The sequence below is a fragment of the Sander vitreus genome, chromosome 4 (genome assembly GCF_031162955.1).
Source record: "Sander vitreus isolate 19-12246 chromosome 4, sanVit1, whole genome shotgun sequence".
Classification (NCBI taxonomy): Eukaryota; Metazoa; Chordata; class Actinopteri; order Perciformes; family Percidae; genus Sander; species Sander vitreus.
Window position 1 is genome coordinate 23007161 of NC_135858.1, and position 18858 is coordinate 23026018.

At 40.2% G+C, this 18858-nt stretch overlaps 1 protein-coding gene across 1 annotated transcript in view; it reads left to right on the forward strand.

The window, feature by feature from the left end:
- The first annotated feature begins 4472 nt into the window (after positions 1 to 4472).
- The window catches only part of nav1b (neuron navigator 1b), a 58205-nt gene continuing 43819 nt past the window's right edge, over positions 4473 to 18858 (forward strand). The window contains exons 1-4 of the mRNA XM_078249069.1: positions 4473 to 5254; positions 5428 to 5516; positions 11078 to 11809; positions 18000 to 18102. Of these exons, the coding sequence (XP_078105195.1) occupies positions 4473 to 5254; positions 5428 to 5516; positions 11078 to 11809; positions 18000 to 18102 (1706 nt within the window). The remainder of the gene's footprint in view (positions 5255 to 5427; positions 5517 to 11077; positions 11810 to 17999; positions 18103 to 18858) is intronic.

Here is an 18858-nt window from a genome sequence, read left to right on the forward strand (position 1 = left end):
CCTCGGGATGATTATAGGTTTGGAGGACTGGGGCAGTTTTAGCTCCTTGCGCACGCTGGCTGGATGGATGCTTTGAAGATGACATGTTGAAAGGCTGGCATGTTAAACAGGACCTTAAAGTCACATCCAAACATGAGCCCTGAGGGAGCAAGTAAAGCATGATGTCACCCAAGAAAGAACGAAATATGAGTCACTGATACATTTCTTTATAATGGAAAAGGTGAAATGGGTGTGTGTGTGTGTGTGTGTGTGTGTGTGTGTGTGTGTGTGTGTGTGTGAGAGAGAGAGAGAGAGAGAGAGAGAGAATGACACTAGAGGAGAAAGTGGGGCTGTAGATGTGAAGACATGTAGTTTCTCTTCAGCTCTCTCATTGGCGTTTTTGTCGTCCAGCATCAATTTTCCCCCACTCACTTTAAAACAGCACGTGGGTCTAAATTGTATTACTGTTAACTGCATCATACTGTTAAGTGTAGCTTGTCTCTGTGGAGAGCAAGTTAGTCTGCACCGCACTGTACTGTTGTCTTCTTGTTGTCTCCGTGCTGACGACTGACTAATGTTGGACATTTATTTACTCAGGTAAGATGAAACCTTAAGCATGCAGTTTTGATTTTATTCGAGCTTGTCATCAATGTAATTCAGTATTATCAATTATCAACTGTCTGTCGCATAATATTAAATACTAATTACATTTTACAGAAGTCTGTTTTCCAAGATTCCAAGCAAATTATGTAAAAAAAAATAACAGTTATCACAGTGGAACACAATGAATTCAATGTTATTGCTTGACAACACATTTGTATTAATGTTGTGACATTAATTTCATCCATATTGTCTTAAATATAAGATGTCATTTTCTGCTGTGTTACATGCACATGTCAAGTTATTTACATGTATGAACCTATGAGTCAGTATGTGTCTTGTGCTCATGTACGGTTGTTATAAAGCTTGACTTTCTGCTTTATAAATGTTGGGAAGAGCAGAAGAGATGTTAAAAACATGGGAGAAACAAAAGGAAATGATGACGAATCAAAAGGTGTTGCATGAACAGAGTAGACAGAAGTAGCTGCAATATTATTGTCATATTAGAGCTTACATTGTAGTAATAATAAATAAAATTGTCATTTAGACATCATTTAAACAAATATTTTTTTATAGATTGATCTCCATGAGAATAATCCCTTCATCAACTCAAAATTAGTACATTTTCTGTTTTGTGGTTTATTAAACTATTTTCTTTTCTTTAAAACAGATGATAAAAAGTCAGAACTTTATTATAGTGCTCTTTAGTATGGGGATAATACACTACTCAACCAAGAACCTTAAAGTATCAAAGCTTAAAAGAAACAGAATTAGAATATTAAACTGAGGATGTCATACACAAATTGTAAAAAAAAAAAATGTAAAAAGGTATGGAGGAGTACATCCTAATCACTGGTGGGATTTGTTAAGATGTTTTTTTAGATAAATACTGTTGCAAAATGCAGAATATGCATTCAGGGACAAGTGGTATTTGTTTACCAGTGACAGTACTAATACTTTAGATCGGGGGTGGCCAACCAGTTCAGCATAAAGAGCCAAAAAACCAACAACACACCATAGCAAAGAGCCACACAACGCATGCACGTCCACACTACAACAGCAAAACTAATACCTGACAGTCTTTGTGATCCACAATCCTTTTCATTTCTGGCAACTCAAAGCAACCCTGTGTGTGTCCCTAAGAACAGAATGTTGTTTTGACTGAACTTGTTTCAGTGTAGAAAACTGATTCACAGACATACGTTGATAAAAACGTTGACATTAGCTTGAGTACATCCTGTTTAACATTGGGATATCCATCTGTGGGCACTGTTTTCCAGAACTCTCTGGTTCCTTCTCTCAACACACATTTCAGTCTGTCAATCATCTCCAGCTGGGACGCTGCATCATTTGTCACTAAAGGGGCTTTCTAAAACGGTCTGATTCAGAAGTGAAAGGGTTAATGAGGAAGGTGATCTGTGGCCGCTTTTCCCCCTAGGTTGCAGAATCTGTCCTCAAAACACTGCTGCATTATTTTACATTTTTTAAATTATTGGCAAATTTATTGGCAGTATTGGCAAATATATTGGCAGTATTGACAGATTATACTTGTCTAAAATATGTTAAACAAAGTTAAAAAGAAAAAAACAATGATCGATACCACAGCCCCCAGCCACACAGTAAGAGCCTGACAGGAGCAGGCAAAGAGAGCCACAGGTTCACCACCCTTGCTTTCGATCATGGTCATCTTGCGCTGACGGTGCCCCCAGCATCGTGTCTTTGGAGGAGAGGTAGTGTCTGCAGGGCGGTGGTGGGGACAGCCGGTGTTGGCATGGCCTGAAAGGAGCCATTCTCCTGCTGAATGTGCCAAGTGGTGTCAGCCTGCCCACTGGCTTTCACAGCACGTCTCACAGTGGAGGTTGTGGCGAGAGGACCAGGAATACATTAGGAAAAGCTGTTTAAACATATGGTGTCTCCTTTATATGCGACTGATGCTTTGAATTTGTGTTGTGTCGTTTGATTAATTTTAATCTTATTTTAAATACGTGATTTAAATTAAATCTTCCTGAGAAGATTTGGTTTCTTCTAATCCTTATTTGACCTTGTTTTTTCTTCATTAGCCTTAGATCAGCTGCTTTAGTGCTGCAACTAAACAGCATTTGACAGTAGAGTTTTAATCACTTTCTTGATCTCAATGTTTCTCCCAGTTGAGGAATCTGAAGTGGTGATTAGTCTGGTTCTCAGACCTTTAGGTCACTTTGATGTTGTAACTGATACATACTGGTATAATGGTCCTTCCCCTCAAACCATCATCTCCTCTTTCTTCTTTCCCACTCGCTTCCATCCACATTCAGTCAGTACCTCTGTGGTTAGAAAGCTTCTCTCTGTGAGGCAGACGCCCTGGAATGCACAGCTGTTTTACAGTATTTTCTACAGTATACATCTTAAATCAAACCTTGTTATCCATCATGCAATACACAGCTAAGATAGATGTCACCAACCTCCCACTAACCAGGGCTTTATATAGAGACATGCACGCCACAATCTTCATTTAACCAACATACAGTATTTGCCTTTTTAAATTACACATTATGTTTCAAAACCTTGTTATTTTCTAATTTATTTATTTATTTATTTTTTTTTATCAGCCAGTAGGGTAAATTTGATAGTAGCCTATGGAAGCAGTAGCTCGGACGGGGTAGGGGTGGAACAGTACATGTTTTCGTATTGAACCGAAACGGTACGGGCGTCTCGGTTCGGTAGATTAATTTACACGGAGAATACACGGTATAAAAATAAATAAAACTTGCGTGCAAATTATTTGCTTCACACAATATTTATATATCGTGTGAAGCTAACCCCAAAACTCACCAACTGCTCTGTGTAACCGAAGCTGCTCTTTTAACACCCCTGCTCTGTGTATTCACATATGAGAGCAGCGCTTGTCTCCCATATCACACTACTAGCTGATTGTCTTATTTTGTTTACAAGTTCCAGATGGAGTCTGGAGATGATGCAGGGTACTTATTGTTTACTGTTTACATCTTACTTTATACACTTCAAGATGTTACAGCTAGCTCAGTGGACAGCCTGAGACATGCACAATACAAAAAATTGCCTCCATTGTAGCCTACCGAACCGTGATGTCTGAACCGAGGTATGAACCGAACCGTGATGTCTGAACCGAGGTATGAACCGAACTGTGACTTCTGTGTACCGTTCCACCCCTAGGACGGGGTAACTCCAAACAATGCAGTCTTTCTACTAAGCTAAGTTGGCAGGTGACTGGCTTCTCGAGTAGCCGTTTGAAAATAACTAAAGTTGTTTGCATTATGCTGTGAATGTTGAATGTTTGTGCATCTGTCTTCAATTAAATCACTAATGGTTATTATATTCTGTTTTGAGAATGCATCTGAAATGTTGAGTTGAAAGCATTCGACTGGATTGGATTGTTTGACCGTGACATCACCGTTAAGTCATCACTTTCGTGGCTACTCTATATAATTAACCTTGCCCTTTGTGATGTCAGCCAAATGGCAAATGCCTGATGAAATGGGTTGACATGTTGCCTGTTCAGTCTAATAAAGTTCAAAAGTTTAATTTAGTATGTAGCTACCCGTTTCTAACACTTACAGTATGCCTGTTTCTGATGATATTCTTTGAATAATATTAAAACCTTGAAACAAACACGTCTCTGTCATTGTTTTGTGTATTTCAGGATGTTGCACGTAGAATACTATGAATCTTGTATTATAGCTGTGGTTCTGTTCTGCTAGATTTGCTTTTTTATGTTCTTACTTTGAATTGTATATGTAAAACTGCAATAGTGCAATTTCTCTGAAGCTGCCTGCTATTAAAGTAACTTATCATATTTGGAGCATGAGAAAAGTGTATTCTAAGATTTTGTTCTATGTTTTATTTTCTAGATCTCAGTCCAGTGACTGTCCCCAAACATGAGCGGTGGAGTGAATATCAAAGTCATATCTCCGAGTCAGAGCGACGCAAGTGTCATCTCGAGTCTGCCTTTACCTCGAAGCATGATGCCTCTCTCCAAGATGGATCCCAAACAACACAGCGGGCCCCCCAATCCCACACTGCAGTATCAGCACGCCCCCAAACGACGTCCTTCCTATTCTCCATCTTCTGTTTCCTCTGGTCCTGCAGAGCTGCTGAGGGGTGCAGCTTTAAAGAACCACCTGCTGCAGCAAAAAGCTGGAATGAATTCTCATAGAAGTCCAGCAGCTACAGAACGAACTGATGGAACGTGCTCGGCGTACAGCAGCCCTCAGATACCGAAGAGGGAAGTCCGACGCTCTAAAGACACACTGGACCTCCGCGCCAGCACGCTGAACCAGAAGGCTTTGCGAGACCTCCAGTTAAGACGAACCACCAACAAAAACTGGACCTTTGGAAAATATCGTCTAAAGAGTGTGGACAACGCACATGAGGATGCCACCTTGTGCCAGCTCTCTGCTAATGTCCAGTTAAGCCACGGAAGAGGACATCTCTTTTATACTGAAGGTGCAAATGGGAATGAGATATCAGGCGTGTCCTTAGCTGGAATGGGCAACACCAAAAAAAAGGTGAGGAACATTTCCAACCAGCACCTGGGTGCTTCAGAAAGAGACGTGTCCAACAACAAATCAAAGTCTTCTCATCACACATTTAACATGCGGAACAAAGGGAGTGAGCCAGGAAAAGTCTACATGGCCGCTGTTGCTCCCTTCAGGTTCAGGTGAGGGCAGTGTTTCATCTTTTTAAGATGGGAAGATAAGAGGCATTGCAGACAGACTGCCTATTATTATTTTTAGAATATGATGCACCGTAGGGCATCTCATGCTGCCTCTTATAAATCATTTTCTGCTTTTAGTAGAAAAAAATTGATTCTGTTTTTTTCTTATCATGTAGGGTTCAGGTCCACGAGGACACAGATCCCTCCCTTGATGATGTCAGTGATTGTTCCTCTGACTCCATGGAGGTCTGCTGTGACGATCTAGGTGAGTCTCTTTTAATCTTCTCCCACTGATATTTCCATTTTGGGAGTACAGACACACCTGATGCTCTAAACGACTGGTTCCTAACCTGCACATCTGGACTCATCCAAATGGGTCACAAGATGATTGAGTGGATAGTAAAGAAAAAATGTTCCTTGACATTTTTGTAATCTTTGTTCTTTTTTTGTGAAATACTGAACATTCTTCTTCTAGAAATTCATCAAATGATGGCAAAGTCCCCCAGTTTTTGCTCAACTGGGGACATTTGTTACACCAGATTCCCCATCTCTCCCTCTGTTTCCTGTCATCTCTTTCCTGACTATCCAATTAAGGCATAAAATCCCCCCCAAAAATACATGTATAAAAGAATTGTCGTCTGCTCAGACATATGCTGCCTGTAACGAGGGTTTACAAGAAAAAGAAGTTGGAAACCACTGCTGTAAACCAATGAGCAGACACTCTGATGCTGATAAAACCGGGTGGTATCTGATATCATCCAGGATCATAAAAAGAGCAGGGTGTCAATAAAGTTTAATCACAATATCGACTAACAATTGACGTCACCCTCTGTCCTTCCAAAGTACTTGTAGTATCAGAACGAGTTACTTAAATCTTGAAAAAAAAAAAGCAAACCTTTTCACTCAGTTCACCGAGTTCAACCAGTTAATTATGCAAAACCCAGTTTTGTTTCCAATTGTATTATATTGCATCCTGTAACACCCAAGCTTTAATACGGCTGAATGTTGACACTGGACTCTGTTCAGCGTGACAGTTGTTCTCACCAGAGCTGCTGCCAACTTGCAACCAAAGCTTTTCACTGTATGTACCACCTGTTATGTGCATCAGGATTTCCTGAAGTACTTCACTTATTTCTTTATGTGCATGTGGGAAAACACAGATTCTTGGCAGAGAGCACTTCTCTCAAATCACACCGCACTGTTTCCTCAGCGTTGTTCTGTCTCTGGTGCACCGTCGTAATTATATTCACATCATTTCTGTCAGTGTTGTGTTTGTTCTGATGACTGCAACAACTCTGTACCTCACACATCATGTTGCTTAGAGACTGACATACAAACATGACGTGTGTACAAAAACACACTAATTTGCCTGGTCAATATTTCATTATTTTAAGGAACTCTCGCTGTCTGAATTTCTGGCTGAGTGAAGGCAATTCTCCATTAGCAGATACAACCACAACAATTCAATCAATTAGTTCCAATTAGAAAGAGATTACATAATTAAAGACTGCTGTGAATAAGTGATATTGATTTAAGCGGGTATGCAGACACTATCAACTCAGGGTTAACAGAGCTGTGACCACAAAACGGTGTTAATACTTAAACATTTTTGTTGTTTGAGTTCACATCAAGACATTGGTAGATATTTTTCCAGAAGCCTCTTCATGTTAAAATATGCTGTTACTCACTGTTGGAGAAAGAACAAGTTATTTCCCAAACCTTAAACTAAATAACTGAAATGCGTTAATGAATGATTTAAATGGCAGCAGCATTATAGTATGTTCAAAACAGACCTTCCTGACCAAGAATATGACCATATAGGTTGATTGTGCAAGCAGATTACAACAACCAATATTTAGGATTGTGGCTGTAGCAATTATCGCGGGAGCAAACGAGAAAGTAATGAGACGAAGTATAACTGCACCAAACTCTGCGTAAGGAGGCAGGTTGGGGTCGTGGGTGGGTCAAACAAACCCAGGACTGAAACCAAAAGTCAACGGTCACTTTTTTTAATTTACTGACTTTTTTTAATTTACTTTTTTTAAGTCTATGACGTCCTCATTTTAGTAGTTTTACGTGACTTCCCTAACCCTAACTAAGTATTTTTGTTGCCTAAACTTAACTTGCTCCGTTTCACAACATAAACTGTGTTTAAAACCGCGACTGTTACCTTTTATCGGACGGTCTTGTGATTTAAACTGCCATCGCAGTCACGTGTTACGTCACAGGTTTAAAACGGCCACCGTGCGGCTGTGATACAGCGTTCAATAGAACGTTCATATATGTTGTTTTGGGAGTCATTGGCAATCGACAAAAAGGCCAGTTGGTTTAAAACCTAAATTACTAGCCTGAATTACTTTACAACAATTCATTTTGGCTAACATGTCTGATATATTTGTCGCTCCTGATTACCCAACCTCAGAATTGTTAGAAAATGACCTTATGTAATTGCACTGGGGTATTCTAAACTGTTTAACTGTCTCCTTAATTATCTTAATGACGTTGAAGGGGCGAGAGCCTCCAGACAGCCTCCTCAGGGAGAGACGAGACTGAGTGGTCCTCAGCTGAGAGTGGACAGATGCAGGACTGGGAGATTGAGTGGTTTGATGGGAGTATCGGCTTTCACCTCCTGTCTGGGAGTTCCTCTTGTCCCCTCTGTACGGACTTGAGGGGTGCTTAAATTCTGTTTTTGGCCATAGAACAGGGATGTGTCTTTTGTAAGCTGTCATCCGGCACTAACTACAAGTTAGCTGGAAGATAAAAAAAAATAGGGTTGTGTTAATGACAGTTCCATTCAGTTGGAAACATCTGCAGAAAACTTAAGCTCGGTTAGGATCTCTGGTGACAAATCTTCCTTGAAAATGTCTAAAGTTACACAGTGGGGAGACCCACTGCTCCAGGATTCATACAAAACAGCAAATGAATCACTCTGGCAAATGTTTAAACAAGATAGTTTTCCCTTTCTGATCCTTTCCAGCAGCTTGAATTCATCATGAATAGGATATTTGCTCAGCACATGAAGAAACCCTCATAACTGATCAGATTGGTCTTCATCCCTTAGGCTGCTCCCATTCCAGCAAGCACAATGATTCTATTATTTCTATTTAGGGGTGTTTTGTACTGTACAATAATAACCGCATGACTTCAACACCATGCTTTGACCTACTAATTCTGCTTCGACTACCTACACATTTATATTGGTGTTCTCTGCTGTTTTCCCCTTTTGAGCACATGTGGAGGTTCTTGAATCCATTGCATTACAGCAGCTGAGCAGCCCCAAAATGATTGCATGTGCTGTCCAGGGAAATGTATAATAGACAGCTGTGTAACTGTGCTGTCATACCATACACACACACACACACACACACACACACACACACACACACACACACACACAATTACTCAGATGGCCAGTTGGAAAGGGAGAATCAGACCCAGATGTGAAAGAGACCAAATGAAAGATGCAGCTCCACCCTTCCTCTCTCCTGAGAAGTGGTGACGATTCATAGTTTCTACATTTTTATTGACAGAAGTCCGTCCAATAGTTGTCAGGATATTTCACTCAAAACCATAAATATCAGCCTCATGGAGGCACGAGAGGAAAAGTCAGGGGATCACCAAAGTCCTCGCCATTTATACTCTGGGGACAATTAATATGTGTACCAAATTATATGGCAAGTCATCCGATAGTTGTCGAGACATTTCACTAAAAAAAAAAATCATTTCACACAAAAAATGTTAGCCTTATGGCGACGCTAGAGAAAAACTCACAGGATCATCAACGTCAATAGGATTCATCAGTTCGTAAGTAGCTGCCATCACTAGAGCAAAAAAAAAAAATATGATAGAAGGTGTTGATTTTGTTTCCATCCGATTTATGCATAGATGTTCCATGAAAACATCAAAGGCTTGCAGTAAAGTTGGCATGTCAGGATTTTGTTATCTTATGATTCATTAAGAAATTCCCACTCTCCAAAAAAATAAAAGCTATTCAATGCATCATGGGAGTAAGGTCACAGCCGGTGGTTCTGGAGTCAGCGGGGGAGCCTTGGAACTCGTGATGTGGAGGAACAAGACGTGACATTGTTTCCAGAAACTAATTGCCAGATCAAACACCTTCACTGGTCCATGAGCCACCCCAGGGTGCCCTGAAATCCAAATAAAAAAAGCAGTGAAGTGTGGTGCAACACCCATTGTGTGTAAGAGTGAGTGTGAGCGAGAGAGAGAGAGCAGTACCCTCTGGGCATTGTAGCTAACAGGTCAATCATATCCACTGGATCAGCATGCTTGTATTCAGCCATGCTGTGTTGTGGAAAAGAGCAACTCATGCACTTATAAAATAAATCTATTCACCAGCATTGGATTCAGATAATAGAAGATATTTCATTTGATGAGCACATAACAACACAAGGGTTGTATCTCAGTGGCTTATTGGAAAAGGTAAATGTTTCTTGTTTGTGCGGTGTAGTGAAGTCTGGTGCAAATGACCTGCAGGCGATGAGAGAGGGTGGTTTCCATGGAGCAGTGCTTCATGCGAGTCTCCTCGATCCTCCTGAGAGACAGCAGTGTGGAATAACTTAAAAAGATGATTGCACTCGTATGTTAGCAAAGTGAACATGCCTACAAACGATGTGACTGGATTTTAAATTTAACACAATCGCGCGTGCATGTGTACATGTGTCTTATGCTCACATGAAAATATTTCCAAAGTGTGGTTTTGGGTGTGTTTCTTCTTTCACTGGCACATCTTGTTGCTCTCTGTCTGCTGAAGTGAAATCATTCATTTGGCTAGTACACTTTTTTTTCTCTTTTTTTATTTCAAACAATGGACAAAAAGTATCCAATTATTTTTTTGTTAGTTAAACAGTTTGAATTAACATCCCACTATGTTTTTGTTTTTTTTTGTTTTTTTTTACTATGTACATATATATATATACATGCACATTAGCCTTTAACAACCATGTTATCATTGTTGATATTATTTGACGAGAATGCAGTTGTCCATTTATGGCAGGTCAACACACTGCTGATTTTTAGCATATGATTTATCCAGCTGTTAATCTGGAACTGATATCATAAGGAAGCTCAAACAGGATCAAAAGATAATCTGGATGCTCCAGTTGATGCATTGTGTTTTTGACAGTGATGATAATTTATGATATGGTCTGTAGTTGCATATCAAAATGTGTATCCATTTACATTAATAACATGTCCACTAAGATTGCAAATCATGTTGAGTGTATTGAACAGAGAGCACTGGAGGTGATGGAGGGGGAGGGGAAGAACAAAGGAATCAGAGGAGATGGTGGGAAAACGTGTGTGAGAAAAGAATGGTGCCTGGTTTTATAAGCCAGAGATGATCGTATCTAATTGCTCTCTTGCAATTCACATATTCTGCTGAGACACAGCTGAGACACAGCAAAGCATCTTTTAATTGAAGGAAAAAAAATGGGAGGGCAGTCGGAGGCGAGAGAGAGGCAGCAGAAAGCAGGGGGAGGAGGGAGCGTTGTTACTGCCGCTGTCATTCCGCTGCTGCACGCTTCAGCGGCAGGAGGGTGTGCTGAAGGGAGGAGTGTGGAAAAAATCGGAGGAAAGGAGGACGGGAGGAAAGGAGAGAAAGGGAGTGCCTGGGCAACACTGCAACAGCTGCAACTGCAGCAGCCTGTCGGGAGGAAAGAGGGAGAAAAGGAGACGGAGGGAAGAAAGGGAAGGCTTCAGGAGTGCCTTATAGGAAGCATTTTTATGTATGTTTTTGCACAAGAAAAAGGGTTTGATACGGAAGCCTGTTTTCTCTTTGCTGATGCTTTTCTATATGGTCTCATGCAGGAGGCATGCTTGGAAATAGTGTGAAAGGCAGAGAAGGAGATTTCAAGATGGAAAGGGCGGATAGCACAAAGGCATACGGCCAAGCAGATGGCAAAGGAGTTGGCATGGCAGTTAAGAGGGCCAAATCTGGAGTGCCCCAGACCACACCGAGGGGCGAACTGAAGGTTTACCGGGCGGGTAGCTCTGACGGCAGGTTACCAGTGTCCTCCAGTCTTCGCAAGCAGAGGTCTATGACAAACCTGGCTGTACTCACTGATGCAGAGAAGAAGTTGCACCTTTATGAGCCCAAGTGGTGTGATGACATGGCCAAGCATGGAGCAGGGCAGACCAAAATGGGCAAGCCAAAGACCACAGGGGGTGGCAGCAGTGCCGGAGGGGGTGGCCCTCTCTCTCGAAACCTATCCAAATCTGAACACTCGCTGTTCCAGGGCAAACCCAAGCCCTTCAGCCCTCTGGCTGCTCCATCTGCTCTGAGCAAGCAAAGCCGCATACCTCGTGCTCCTTACGCCGAGGTGAAGCCACTGAGCAAGGCAGCTGAAGATGGGAAGTCGGATGACGAGATTCTGTCCAGCAAGGCGAAGGCCAACGCTAAGAAGCAGGGAGCCGGAGCCGGAGGGGAGTCCGGTTCCAAAGGAGAGGATGGGGGGGACAAGCCCTTCCTGAAGGTGGACCCAGAACTGGTGGTGACAGTGCTGGGCGACTTGGAGCAGCTGCTTTTCAGTCAGATGTTAGGTGAGTACAGCAGAGCAGTCTTGATACCTCACCCACCTCGCGGCCCCTACAGTACGTGTGGTGGCCATGTGCTACAAACCAAACACCCCGCTTGTAAGATTTCTCAGTGCTTCTCGGCAGCACGCCCCCTTTGATACAGTCACCACACGGCACCTGCTTGCTGCTGCAGACCCACATTCCCCCATGAACAGATTTAATGCAGCTCACCGACAGAGGGAAAAAAAAAGAAGACATCCTTGTGGTGCTTGCCAAGCATGCTCCTCTTCCTTTTATTTCATTGAATGCTGCGTCAGTTTGGTATTCTAGCCAAAAGCTATAGTGATGCTCTATTGTTCGTATTCCTTCAGCATGTCGCTCAGGTGTCTGAGGCCATTGATTATGTGAAATATGCTTGCTTCCTATCATAGCATTCCCGGCTGAGTGCATGAAAAAAAGCCTGTGGGGTTGGGGATTATTACCGGCAGACTGATCGCCTGATTCTAAAGCTCTTGTTTGCTGCAACATGTGCCGATGCACTCGAGAGTCCATCCACTGCTCCACGTAGACTTCCATAAAAAGAGAGGTGGAAAAGAAGGCATGCCATATTGAATTCATTTTAGGCACACAGACACATATTTAGCCTCCTCCCAGCTCCATTCATCTGTGGAGCATTGACAGATGGTTTATACCCTGTGTATTACAGTGGTGCAAATGGCAGAGAAAATGGCTTTCTCTCTGGAGGTGGTAGCTCAGGTTCATCAACAGGGAGGACTTGATGAATAATAAGGGTATTGATCATATGGTGGTGATGGTGATCATGATTCTAATGACTTCATAATTTATTTTCATAATTTCTTTTTTTCTTTGTTTATCAAAGCATGCCTCCTTGTTGAACACGTTTCCCATTATTTCACCATCACATGAATGCAGCACAAATGGCCTATATCTTACAATGTTAACAAAAGTGAAACATAATTTGTGTATCTGCCCCGTGATTCGGATCCACTCCAAAATGTGATATGTTCTTCCTTGGCCCATGCTACACCTTTCCAAGTTTCATGAAAATCTGGCCAGTGGTTTTTCTGTAAAACTGCTGACAGACAAGCAAACAAACAAACCAAGCGGAAAATATAACCTCTTTGGCGGAGGTAATTATGACCCGTATTCCAAAAAAGGTGTCATTGTTGTTTGTTTGTTACAAAATGCAGTACAATTCAAATCAAATTTTCCTCTGTGTTTAGGTTATTTGACGTCTTAGATTTGAGTTATTTCACAGTTCAGACCTTAAATCTATTGGCAATATAAGTAACTACTGGTTAGAAAGACTGAACAATATTCTCTTTAGTGCATACAACTGATGACACTATCGATAGAAGATTTTGTCATTTAAAGAACAGGAATATTATAGTGCACATTTCTCAAAAATGTACAATGTTTTCCTAAAATCCTATCATTGACAAATGTTGTTCAATCATGCCATATACCAACATGCATTTCATGTACTATTCAATTGTTTTTCATTCCATTGCTCCAATATCATCAGGAGAGCATGTTCACTGTTGCATCTTACTGAAGACGTTTGTGGTGATTTAATCTGTTATCCATGCCTTATTAGCCTATATGGATGTCTATCACTCATGTTGGTCACACTTAAACTCAACTATGAGCTGTAAACAATAGCAAAGCTAGAAGCATGGCGTCATTGTTTTTTTGTGTGTGTGTGTGTGTGGCTAACAACCAAAATTTTAAAATGCTCCGCGGAATCCGGCACCACACCCATGTCTGCTTTATTAACCTAAATTGCATAAAATTTGCAAAATGCCTCAAGCTGATCCATCTTTTCTCCTAAATGTAACGCTTTGACCTGCATGGTGTTTCCAAATCAATTGAAAGTCGTTATTCCTTAAAAACGGGAGTTTATTGTCTTAATGAATTATTTATCATCATTTAAGATGATGATCCCATGTGGGCCTTCGACACGAGACAAGTGCTTTGTGCTCATTAAAGGAAAAAATGGAGACAAAACATGGTGATAGAAAGGCGGAAATCTATCGCAACACTGATTATTGACTTAAATTGATCAGCAAGATGGAGAAACAGATCTTTTATGTAATAATGTTTTGCATTGATGGCAGCATTATCTGAACACTCTTTTCTGCATACTGGACTGGAACCTTCTTCCTTACTCGGCATGTACAGTGAACATGCTTATAACTGTAAATAGATCTTTTTATCTGTTATACATTCAAGCCCAGCTTAATGCTTAATACTGTGCTCTGTTTCTGCAGTATATCTCATTATAAGCTCGCTGAAAGGATGCTTTTATTTTTGGCCATAAAGGGTCTCTTTGTTTACCAACATGACATCAAGAATAGTGAACTTAAAAGGCTCATTTATTAAACTCTTAAATCTTAAGTTTGTGCTCCGTCGCTGTCCTACAGTACTGGAACAACGTTTACTACTGCCTCATCACAAGACAAGGCTGCAGATAATAAAACAAAATAAAAAACCTTCATCCAGATCAAATAGAATTCCCATGCTTTTATTTTGTGGTTTAATAATCTTATAAAATACTTGCAACTTCTGTTTAACTCAGCTCTTCTTCCTCTTCACGCAGAGCAAATGTCTGCTGTGTAATGCATTTTAAAAAAAGAGACTAAATCAGATGCTTGAGATTATTTTCAAAATGATGAAAGTACTATAGTACTTTGCGATGACCATGAATCTATCATAGGTGACAAATAGATTCCTGGTCATTAGGACGATGTATCCATGAAGAAAGCTGAAGATTAGAATAGAACAGACAGCAGGACTCCTGGAAAATGGGGGATGGGTAAACCTTATTTTATTGTAATTATATGTGATACTGTTATGCAAGATTTCCAACGTAGCAATGGCCCACAGCTATGTTGTTATGTTAATGGTGAAGCAGTAGAATAGGTAACATTTTGAAACAGGAAAATGGTCTTATAGTCAAATAATATGTAATGAAGTACTATTTGAATACCCCAGTTGAAATGGCAGGCAGCCTCTGTTAGATTCTCTCTCTATCCATTGAACACAAGTTGTAAAAGGTATGTGAAAACGATGAGTTGGGGTCAAGATTGAGAGTGAGCATCTTTGTCAAAAAAGTCTCCCATCTTTATTTGGGGGTGGCAGCAGTTTTCAGATCACCAGCTATTTGACAAAGCCATTAGCCAAAGCTGCAACATGAGTGAATGTTTCAGCTTATAGTGAAGACTGATTTGGGCCCAAGAATCATATGAAAAATGTAATTTGAAAACATATTATTCTACCCACTGAGTGAGAGCCATTCAATATGAGCAATCTACGTGGCCCTCAAAAAAAATACATTGCCCACTTCTCCCTCTTTCTGACACCACCTTTTATTGGAGTGCAACATTTATTTTCCCATCGGTATTCATCACTTTCCATTGTGAGAAACTCTAAAAAGCTCTAGGTCCATTTGAGGTAAAAAAAAACCCAACAAAAAAAACATCCTCTTCTGGTTTTGTGCCATAAAGCAAGCTCTCTTTTTTTCTGTCAAGGGCCTCAGATTTCTAGTGAAATCTGATCCAATGAGATGGGCTTTTAGATGAAATGTAAAGGGCCAATAAAAAAACTGTCGTTGCTCTTACTTATCGTCTTGATTGTTAATGGAAATTATGCTATTACTTATATGTCTCAATTAATTGGGGCACAACATAAGACCTTTAATTTAGATTCAGCTGCATTCGCAAGGTAGTAACTAAAGGCCTTTTAACAATACTTTCTAATGAATGTTGCCACACTTTAATCTCTGTCTATAGAGCACTTACTGTGGTCGTGCTGCATCATTCATAGGTCTTTCCCGATTTCACATCTGCATCAGTATTCCTTCTCTGTATTGTAGGCATCCCTGCAATGCAGGGTGCCAGAGGTCTGTCAGTCACTGCACAGGAACACGGTGCATAATGCATAAAGTTAACACTCAAAACAGCTGTGATACACATGGGCTCTGTTCCACGATTCAGGTTTGAAGACCAGGAATTCATCATAAATTAGTAGTATGCCAGAATTTGAATGTAGCTGGTGGGGTTTGTAGCTGTGACGTGACTAAAAGAATTATTCCTAGACTCGAAGACTTTCAGGGACTACAGTGGAAATAAGTGTTAAGTTTTATTGCATTAGCCTTGAAATAAGTAGATGTCTCCCTTCTCATAATGTCAAATAAACTAATCTAAATACCTGTTTGGGATCACAGGAAGCTTCCCATCCAAACATAGGCTGGTTTAGAGTGGTGGAGACTCTCCGGGACAACCCTGTCTCCTACAAATGATGTTTATATTCAATAATTTGCATTAGCAAATATGTTTTGATGGAGACGTTATGCCACCCAGATTAAGCTTTCTACTGTATTAACTTAAGCAAGTTGCAAAAAAGTCAATACTGAATGTATCAGCAAAATGTTACAACATATTTGATTTGGTTCCTGCCAAAATATCAGATATAGCAATACAAAGAGTGTAGAATGTACTTTATACACATGTTATTGAAACCACAATTTTGTTTTTTGTATATGAACACAATGCAGGCAGCGATCACATTTGGCACCATAATGTAATTGGAAAACATTTGTTTACAGGTATCTAGGATACAGGGTTTCCCGGGGAGGTCTCTAGTCTATAAACTAATTGTACAGATTTAGATTTAAAAAAGGATATTAATAACAATCGATAAACGATAGAACCAGATAAGTGCACTATATTCACTGTCCATGATTTATTTGAGTATATTTTAATGTCTAATTTCTGCTAACAATCCCATAATGTAAAACATCAGATTTTATAGATGCAAAAATAACCGTACTTTTGAATCAGCATCTAGCCACTTTGCTGCTCACTATAGAATAAACTATTAGGTGTGTATTATATGATGTATATTGACTGCCATGGTTAGATTTGTATTATTTTTGATAGGCCTTAGAAACCCCGAGAAAACTCCGTAACTATATAAATCATGTTCCACAATAGAATCTCTCCTCAAAAAAGCTAATTATAGTTTTCATCAACATATTTAAGATTAACTCAATATCTCATTTAGTTCGGCTCTCACAGACTTATAAATCATAAATTACAGTGCTTGTCAATATTGTACATACACAATACAGACCTATATTGGGTTATACTTTGTGCACAGTGAGTACACACGTTTTCAGAAAACAATTTATTGTTTTTTCACTGATGCCATACATGTAATATATTTGGGATCTATGCTATTGAAACGAGCTAACGTATCAAGGTTCTGTAATAAACCAGCCCTCAGTTTCATTGCAGATTCGTCCCCCTAAATCTCCAGCGCTGGTTTGCGAACGTGTTTTAAATGTGTGAACTGTATATAAATGTGCGTGAGACTGATGCCCTCTACACACCCTGCTGAATTAGTTTAACATCCCCTTATGAGAGCAGCACATTATTTGCCATGTGCTCCCCTGACATCATCGCCTCTCCTCTAGCTACTCCAGCAAATGCATTGAATGTTAATTTCTTTCTTCCCAAGGGGTTTTTGCCTCCACACACTGCAGTGGAAAACCCCATCTCATTTTGTTTTGAGACGGGGTGGTTTCCCTGATTTGTAACAGCTAGCACAACAACAGTCGTAATTGTACTGTAATATTGATTTGACACAGTTTTGACCCACTGACTGCACACTTTACATTATACGCAGCTTTGTCCAAATTAGCTGACCTGCACTGAAATCCTTTTAGCCTTAAAACTTCAACTGAAGGACTCTGAGTTAATGCTCTATACAAAATTTTTTTTTTTTTTTTAAACAGAAGCTCTGGAAAAAAAAAAACTCCTTGAAAGAGATCCTAATGTGGTATGAATGTCAGAACCTTTCAGTATTTCATTTTCAGGATGTACCCTGTCAGCGCAGAAGCGGGGTAGAGCGTAGGTTACCATGGTGAGGGAGCCCATGGAGTGAAATGTGTCTGCCTAATGATGTGAACATATGTGTGCTTACAAGGAAGACACTTGTCACATCAGTCCAGACACAAATAATGCAGGCGAGAGCACATGCATGTGGAGGCAGAAATGTGTGTATGTGTGTGTTTGTGCATGCATAGATTCTCTTAAAACACAGACCACAATCAAACAGCAGCTTGTGTCTGAGTTTTATTTTGACACACTAAATATTCTATAACCTTTTGTTCTGCATGACTGACCCACAGACCCTGAGTCCCAGAGGAAGCGGACTGTGCAGAATGTTCTTGACCTCCGCCAGAATTTGGAGGATACAATGTCGAGTCTGCGGGGCTCCCAGCTTAGTCATAGGTAAGTGCATTCATCTGTAAACCTTTAATTTTATATTGTCATAATTCTGTCTCCTACACCACTGGCTAATATCACATATAAACCTAAGACAGTGTATGTTTTGTTCATGAAATCATAAAACCCTGAGCCAAATTCTGTCTTTGGTTTAAACTGAAAAACACCTTATGTGTACAAGCAACGCATAGCTTGTTCGATCGATACATAACACAATCATATGTAAACAGTTGTGCTGTGGCGGCTTGGAGAATTGCCACCTGGTGCACATCTGGCTTCCATCCTTCTTAAATAGCCCATCTCTGCTTCATGGTCATGACTTCATTCTAGGAATTTCTCTGTTTGACTCCCATAGGCAAAAGGCCCAGGCAGTAATTTGCTGCAACAGCCACAACAACCTAAAGCACTGGTGGAGGACAGGTCTTTAAATTTTCATTTGGACATTAAAGTTGAAATGTAATATCCTGTGTAGCATGAATACAAGCGGGAACACAATTCTGCTTATGTCTTTAAACCTGCATTATTTGTAATTTGAATTAACATAGAAAATGATAACTCAATTCTGCAGCTCTATGAAACTTTTTAATCGCTTTTTAGCTTACTATTTAGATTTTGTGGAGGACTCTTGAGCTGTTCTCATGAACCCCTATATGCACCTGTTTTCTGCAAAAGAAAGTTACTGATTAGCTAGTAAAGAAAGCTAAAGGCCTAGATACCAAAATGCTACCCTAAAACAGTGCCAGTAAAATATTTACCGTATTT